This window comes from Megascapheus bottae, chromosome 37, assembly GCF_031878675.1.
Source record: "Megascapheus bottae isolate mThoBot1 chromosome 37, mThoBot2.hap1, whole genome shotgun sequence".
NCBI lineage: Eukaryota > Metazoa > Chordata > Mammalia > Rodentia > Geomyidae > Megascapheus > Megascapheus bottae.
The window spans coordinates 54,132-62,509 of record NC_143545.1 but is presented as its reverse complement, the minus strand read 5'-3'; the positions used below and the strand labels follow the sequence as shown (position 1 = coordinate 62,509).

The 8,378-nt window shown below is 47.7% G+C and overlaps 1 protein-coding gene across 1 annotated transcript; it reads left to right on the top strand.

The window, feature by feature from the left end:
• The first annotated feature begins 618 nt into the window (after positions 1-618).
• Tuba8 (tubulin alpha 8) lies at positions 619-5,722 on the top strand. The gene is made up of 4 exons (XM_090325125.1): positions 619-838; positions 1,435-1,583; positions 2,734-3,414; positions 5,407-5,722. The coding sequence occupies exons 1-4, from the start codon at positions 811-813 to the stop codon at positions 5,698-5,700; spliced, it is 1,152 nt and encodes a 383-aa protein (XP_090181251.1). The 5' UTR covers positions 619-810; the 3' UTR covers positions 5,701-5,722.
• Positions 5,723-8,378: the final 2,656 nt, after the last annotated feature.

The window sequence follows — 8,378 nt, the reverse complement described above, 5'->3', positions numbered from 1 at the left end:
TTACATCATATTTCAAATGATGTATTTAACAACCAAGTATTCAAGAAGGGAATCTCTATATACAATCATAATTAATCATAATTAAAATTAGGCTGAGGGTTTGTATGTCATAGATACCTATTAATCTATGTAATAAAACATTATGTCTATAGAGTCATAAGTTTTTATGTCTATATAGTTGTGTTTATATTTCCAATACCATGTTCATAGCATTGGGTCCGCAAATACTGTGTCATTGCTCTTGATCTGTTTGGATCTAATAGCTTATGGCTTTCTTAATCAGTGCCTACTCTAATGATTTGAAGTGGTCCTCTGGTTTTGTCTCTGCAGCTTTCTTCATTTGTTCTTTTCACAAAATATTAAACCTGGGAGGTAACTTTGAGCAACCCACAGAACAAATGCTTTAGAGATTTGTCCAGATGCAGAGGTGCTCAGGCACCTAGAACTCTGCATACCACTGCTTGTGGGGTGACATAGCTGGAGGGTGGGTGCCTGCCAGAGGCATACCGGGAACCACAGTCCAGGGCGAGGTCCTGAGGCCCCTCTGTGACCTTGACACAGTGCTGCCCGTCAGGTCCCGTGACTGTCTGACCTGACGCTGCACCGTTCCCACAGCGCGAGTGCATATCGGTGCACGTGGGTCAAGCTGGAGTTCAGATTGGCAATGCCTGCTGGGAGCTCTTCTGCCTGGAACATGGCATCCGGGCTGATGGCACTTTTAGCACTCAGGCCAGCAAGACCAACGACGATGACTCCTTCACTACCTTTTTCAGCGAAACGGGCAATGGAAAGCATGTGCCTAGGGCTGTCATGGTTGACCTGGAACCTACTGTGGTAGGTAAGTGCTAAATCGACTCCACAGAAGGCACCATGAGATCCCTGGTTCCCTGGTGTTTTGACTAGAGGCTTTGGCCCACAAAAGCTAAAGAAGCTGCAAGGTGGGTGACTCCTTCGAACTACTACCCCTGAGACTTCTGTTAGCACTGTGGGGTCTCCAGTCCTGTAATAGGGATCTATGCAGAACATAATACTTCTTAAATCTGTTGAGACACAGAAATGACCAAGATTACCATTGCATACTAAGAACTATTTTTTTTTTTTTTGCCAGACTTGGGGCTTGACCTTGAGGCCTGAGCACTGTTCCTCAGCTTCTTTTGGTCAAGGTTAGCACTTGAGCCACAGTGCTACTTTTAGCCTTTTCTGTGTATGTGGGCTTCATGCATGCTTTGGTGTCACCCTAAGGCTTCTCACTGGGTGCTCCATCTTCAAACTGTGCTGGAATTACTCAGGAGTTCTCTTAGCCTTGTGCAGATTTATTCATGGGGTCCCCTAGTCACAAACTGGACATATGTCATGTGGTGTTTTCAGAGGGAGGAAAACTTGTACCCCAGAAACCTGGTGGAAAGGCCTAGTCACGATCCTCTCTCTTGGTAGATGAAATCCGGGCAGGCGCCTATCACCAGCTCTTCCATCCAGAGCAGCTGATCACAGGAAAGGAGGATGCAGCTAACAATTATGCCCGGGGCCACTACACAGTGGGCAAGGAAAGTATTGATCTGGTGCTGGACCGTATCCGGAAGCTCGTAAGTGTCCACAAGGCTTGGGGGGCGGGGCGGGGGCTGGTGAGCAAGGCTGCAGTGCACAGAGCTGGGCTCAGACCCCTTTTTTGTCTTTTTTATTTTTGAGGTATTAAACAAGATTGGACTTGCTAGTTTCCTTTTAATTATTAAAAAAACAAAAGCAAACCTGAGTGGTAAGGAGGAAACATTTTGTGAGTCTTCACTTTCTCCATGTAGAGTGGGGAGGGGGCCATCAATCTCAAAGCTGGGATGTGTAGAATTACTGGACTGAAAGATGATAGATCCCACCCTGGGACGAGATCTAAGATTCCATGAGTTCTCTTAATTCTGACAGGAGTCAGCAGTGAGTACTGACTCCATGTTAGAGCCTCGGTCAGGTTATGCTCTCTCACTTAACTATCACAGTGACCTATAAGGTATTTTTCTCATTGCTCCCAGGTTAACCAAGAGAAAGTAGAAGTTTGGAGGTGCTAAGAACTTGCTTTAATGTTTATAACTGTGGAGTTGATGGGTTTTGTGGTCATTTACAACATATGTGAAAAACACAGTTATTATGTTGTACCCTATAAACAGGCACAGAACACCTTGTGATTCCCTGACTCAGTTTACATTGTTTTAACTGTATTGTGAGACACCTTCAAGGTCAGCTTGAGACACACAGGTCATTAATTCCCACAGACTCCTATGACAAGGACAAGGACAATGGGTCAAGTTGGAACTCTCAGTGGTGGGTACAATCACTGACGATTGTGGCACTGCTTTGTTCAGTCCTGGTTTAGTAAAGCTTTTTTTTTTTTTTAAGCTGAAGACTTTGTGCCATGCTTCTTTCAGTATCAAAACTAATTTCCTGTTGAGGAAATTTCCTGCTGACAGATCTGAGGATCGTGGTTCAAAGCCAGTCTGGGCACTAAAGTCCATGAGATTCTCATCTCCAATTAATCACCAGAAAACTGGAAGTGGTGTTGTGGCTCCAGAGGTAGGGTGTTAGTCTTGAGCTGCAGAGCTCAGGGACAGTGCCCAGGTCCAGAGTTCAAGTCCCATGACCAACAAAAAAAAAATTCCGTGTGTTTCCTGTTTTTCAAGGCTTAGCTATTCTCTGGAGGGATTCTTAGAAATGTGACTTGATGATTTTTTTTTTCTTTGCTCTTCCCAGACAGATGCTTGCTCTGGCTTGCAGGGCTTTCTGATTTTCCACAGTTTTGGTGGGGGCACCGGTTCTGGTTTCACTTCTCTGCTGATGGAACGTCTGTCCCTTGATTACGGCAAGAAGTCCAAGCTGGAGTTTGCCATCTACCCAGCTCCTCAGGTCTCCACGGCGGTGGTGGAGCCCTACAACTCCATCCTGACCACCCACACCACCCTGGAGCACTCAGACTGTGCTTTCATGGTGGACAACGAAGCCATCTATGACATCTGCCGCAGGAACCTGGACATCGAGCGGCCGACCTACTCCAACCTCAACCGCCTCATCAGCCAGATCGTCTCCTCCATCACCGCCTCGCTCCGATTCGACGGGGCCCTCAACGTGGACCTCACCGAGTTCCAGACCAACCTGGTGCCCTACCCCCGCATCCACTTCCCGCTGGTCACTTATGCCCCCATCATCTCGGCTGAGAAGGCCTACCACGAGCAGCTTTCCGTGGCCGAAATCACCAACTCCTGCTTTGAGCCCAACAGCCAGATGGTGAAGTGCGACCCACGGCATGGCAAGTACATGGCCTGCTGCATGCTCTACCGGGGCGACGTGGTGCCCAAGGATGTGAACGTGGCCATCGCAGCCATCAAGACCAAGAGGACGATCCAGTTCGTGGACTGGTGTCCCACCGGCTTCAAGGTGAGGGTTAGAGAACTGGGGAGGCAGAGGCCACACCAAGGATGGGGAGAACAAGCTGTCAGGGGCTTTGGGTCTTATGTGCTGATAGGAGAGGGCGTACACAAGATGTAGTATTATTGCCTTGGCTTTGGTGAGACACAAATAATGTTGAAGTTTTGTCTGCTCAAATCATTTTAGGAAATACACAAGTTTGTCTGGCATTAGTGACTCATTCCGGGAATCTTAACTGTTCAGGGGGCTGAGATCTGAGGATCTTGGTCCAGAGCCACCCTAGCTGGACAAAAGAAGTTGCAAGACTTCCAGCAAAAAGCTGGAAATGAATGTGTGACTACCAGCCATGAGCAGCAAAAGCAGAGTGAGAGTGAGAGGGTGTGAGTTCAAGTGAGCGTGAGTTCAAGTCCCATATTCACATCGTAAAAGCAAAACATACATACAAACAAACAAAAAAAACCCACAAAAATAACGACCCAACAAAAGAGGAAATGTATTAATCTGGTGTTATTTTAAACAGGTTAGACATTTCTGTTTACTTTTAAACTGAAATAGTGAGGTTACACTCTTTTAGGGGTTCGTGTTTCTGATCAATTTGCTTGAAGTTAGTCCTAGACATTTGGCATTTCTTAGCAGCCCTCCTGTCTACCAGCAATATAAGGCCCTGGTTAGCATTAATGCCCTCCTGATACCTTCCGATAGTTTTAATTTATTGCTCTGGAATGTTCCTATGGATCTGCTAACCACCCTTCACACTTGGCAGAGAACCTTCTGTATTTCAATATAAGTAAGAGAAAGTTGGGATAAACGTGTGAGAAAGAACAAACCTTAAGCTAGGTTCATGCTTGTTATTCTAGCTATTCAGGGGTGAGATATGTGGATCATGGTTCAAAGCCAGCCTGATCAAAAAAGTTCATGAGATTTTTAAGTAACCACTAAAAAGCTGGAAGTGGAGCTGTGAATGCAAGTAGTAGCTCACCAGCCTTGAGCAAACAAGCTAAGGAACAGTTCTTAGGCCAAGTTCAAGCCCCAGTACAGGCACCAAAAAGAAAACCAAAAACCCAAACAACAACAACAAAACTTTATAACAACTGTACTTCTATAGACTGTTCTTTTTTTTTTTTTTTCTCTTGTCAGTTGTAGGGCTTGAACTCTGGGCCCAGGCGCTGTCCCTGAGCTCTTTTCAGCTCAAGGCTACCGACCTACCTCTTAAGCCACAGTGCCACTTCTGGTTTTCTGGTGGTTAATTGGAGATAAGAATCTCAGGTCCTTTTGTACCGGTCTGGCGGTCTGGCTTTGAACCTTGATCCTCAGATCTCAGCCTCCTGAGTAGTAGGATTTCAGGTGTGAACTACTGTGGCTAAATTGTTCTGCCTTTAAAAGATAAAATTTTGTTGTTGTTGTTGTTTGTTTCTTCCTAGTCCTGAGATTTGAACTTAGGGCCTGGGTGTTGTTCCTGAGTTTTTTGCTCAAAGCTAGCATTCTCTCACCTGAGTCACAGCTCTACTTTTGGCATTTTGCTGTTTAATTAGAGATGAGTGTCATAGACTTTCCTTCTTGGGCTGGCTTGAACCCAGATCTTCAGATCTCAGCCTCCCGAGTAGCTAGTAACATAAGCATGAGCCACCAGGACCCTTTTTTAGAGAGAAACTTATAATGGATAACTTCTGATCATTGTAATGTCACTCAGTACTTTCATTTGCCAACTTGCTATTTTGCAGTATTATTTCTTCTTGCCTGTAGACTTTATTATTATTATTTTTTAGCCTTAGATTCCCCTGCCCTTGAATTTGCCAGTACCCAACACCATTTGCTCTTATTTTCTCTTTAACACCCACCTTTTTTTTTTTTCCCCCCAACCGCCCTGATTCCCATTCTCCCATTCTACCTCATAATCCCATCCCATCCACACCCAGGTCTTGCTGCCACACCTTGTTATTGCTGAGCTGTCCTGCTGACTTGTCTATTCTTCTGTGTGCTTCCTCTTTCTCTGTTCTCTAGGTGGGGATTAACTACCAGCCACCCACTGTGGTGCCAGGAGGGGATCTAGCCAAGGTTCAGCGAGCCGTGTGCATGCTAAGCAACACCACGGCAATTGCAGAGGCCTGGGCCCGCCTTGACCATAAGTTTGACCTAATGTATGCCAAGAGGGCTTTTGTGCATTGGTATGTTGGAGAGGGAATGGAAGAAGGAGAGTTTTCTGAGGCTAGAGAAGACCTCGCTGCCTTGGAGAAGGATTATGAAGAAGTGGGGACTGATTCATTTGAAGAAGAAAATGAAGGGGAGGAATTTTAAATAAATGTGTCCCTTGACTGTATCTCTTTAATTTATGCCACTCCAATCCACTCCACCAACTCCTGGCAATTATATTCTTTTTGTTGTTGTTGTTGTTGTTTTGTTTTGTTTGCTTTGGCCAGTCCTGGGGCTTAAACTTAGGGTCTGAGGGCTGTCCTTGGGCTTTCTCAAGGCTACAGCTCTACCACTTGAGCCATAGCACCTTTTCTGCCTTTTTCTAGGCATGTGGTACTGAGGAGTTGAACCAAGGTCTTCGTGCATGCTAGGCAAGCACTCTACCACTAGGCCAATCTCCCAGCCCCCTGGCAATTATATTCTTAAAAGTGAGAAACAAGGGTGGAAATGTGGCTCAGTGGTAGAGTGCTTGCCTAGCATGCATGAAGCCCTGGGTTTGATTCCTCACTACTACATACACAGATAAAGCTGGAAGTGGTGCTAGCCTTAAGCAAAAGAAGCCCACGGATAGACAGTGCCCAGGCCCTGAGTTCAAGGACCATGACTTGCGCGCGCGCGCGCACACACACACACACACACACACACACAAAGAGAAGCTGGCTGGATGTAGTGGCTTACCCTATGATCCTGGCTATTCAGAAGGCTGAGATCTGAAAATCACAGTTAGAAGCCAGTGGGGGCAGAAAAGTAGATCGAACTTTTATCTGCAACTAACCAGCAAAAAGCTTGAAATGGAGGTATGGCTCAAGTGATAGAGGAAGTCTTGAATGAAAAAGAAAAGGGAGCATGCTAAGCCCTAAAGTTCAAGCCCCGGTATCAGCATGTACACATACCCACATGAGAAACACTTTGCCAGAGGCATCCCAGTAAATTTAGTCCCCTGCACATTTTCTTTCATGCATATTTTGGTCAGTTGTGGGGCTTGAACTTGGGGCCTGGGCGCTGTACAAGATACTCTACCATGTTGAGTCACAACAACACTTCTGATTTTGCGGCAGTTAGTTGGAGATAAGAGTCTCACTGACTTTCTTGCCCCAGATGGCTTCAACTATCGATCCTCAGATCTCAGCCTCCTGAGTAGCTAGGATCACAGGCGTGGGACACCAGTGCCCAGCTCATCGCATGCACTGTGCTTGTTGAGATAGAGTCTCCATCAACGAAGGAAGCTGGGACTCTTGATGCTCATTATCATCCTAGATGTAAAGAAGGCTCGACTAGGAGACCTAGGGTCCATTTCAACCTGGAGATAAGCCCAATTCTAAAACAACAAAAGCAAAAGTGCTGGGGTGTGGCTCACCAAGTCCCCCTTTCCCCCCCTAAAGGTTGATTTTTGACTCTATGGGGTTTTGTGTGATTCCATATGAATTTTAGGATTTTTTTCCTAATTATACAAAGAGTATTAATGGTATTTTGATAGGAATTACACTGTATTTTTAGATCACTTTGCAGTAAGAACATGTCACAATAGTCATTCTTCCAGCCTATGATCACTGGATATCTATAGTTTCTTCACATGTTCATATAATTTTTACCACTGGGGAAACAAGGAAAAGAGGCCCCAGAATCTATTATTTCTTACAACTGTACAGGAATCTGCAATGATTTCAACTAATAATAAGAAACTTAAATGGATGCACGTGGGAGGCGGATCCTGTATTGGCAAAAAAATAAAAAAGGGTAATTGACAGTATTGGATAATTGCACCAATTGAATACTGTGTGTTTTAGAAAATCACATTGCATCCACACACATGTCCCGGCTGGGTGATAATGACACCGGCTGTGTAAGAAACATGTACATTGAATTATCAGATGTGAATGACTTACTAAATCTTGAAGTTTGTAGTAGCCTAGCAAAAAAATAACGCCCCCCCCCCCGCAATATTGAAGTGTGTGTGTGTGAGTGAGGAACAATGACATAACTGTGCCCAAGTGGGAGTAAGTGAGCAGTACCTGGGGTGACGGGACCAGGGTGCAGTCCCGGCTGGGAGCGGGTCTGCAGCCAGGCAGGGTCGTCTCCCAGGCTCGGGGCGGGTCTGCAGCCAGGCAGGGTCGTCTCCCGGGGTGCAGTCCCGGCTGGGAGCGGGGTCTGCAGCCAGGCAGAGTCGTCTTCCCGGCTGGGAGCGGGTCTGCAGCCAGGCGGGGTCGTCTTCCAGGCTCGGGGCGGGTCTGCAGCCAGTCAGGGTCGTCTTCCAGGCTCGGGGCGGGTCTGCAGCCGGGCAGGGTCGTCTTCCAGGCTCGGGGCGGGTCTGCAGCCGGGCAGGGTCGTCTCCCAGGCTCGGGGCGGGTCTGCAGCCAGGCAGGGTCGTCTCCCGGGGTGCAGTCCCGGCTGGGAGCGGGGTCTGCAGCCAGGCAGGGTCGTCTCCCGGGGTGCAGTCCCGGCTGGGAGCGGGGTCTGCAGCCAGGCGGGGTCGTCTTCCCGGCTCGGGGCGGGTCTGCAGCCGGGCGGGGCTGGAGGACGCCCTCAGCGCCAGGCCTGCCGAGGCCCGGTGCTCCCCTGAACCCGCGCTCCCCGTCCCTCTAGGGTGAAGGATATTTTTTCTCTTTTCCAGTCCTGGATCTTGAGCTCAGGCCTGAGCGCTGTCCCTGCACCTCCTCAAGGCTGGCGCTGCACCTCGTGAGCCTCGGCACCCTGACGGGGTTTTTTTCTGGGTACGTGGTACCGGGGAATCGAACCCGGGTCTTGGCGTCTGCCAGGCCAGCGCTCCGGGGCCCTCGTGGAGA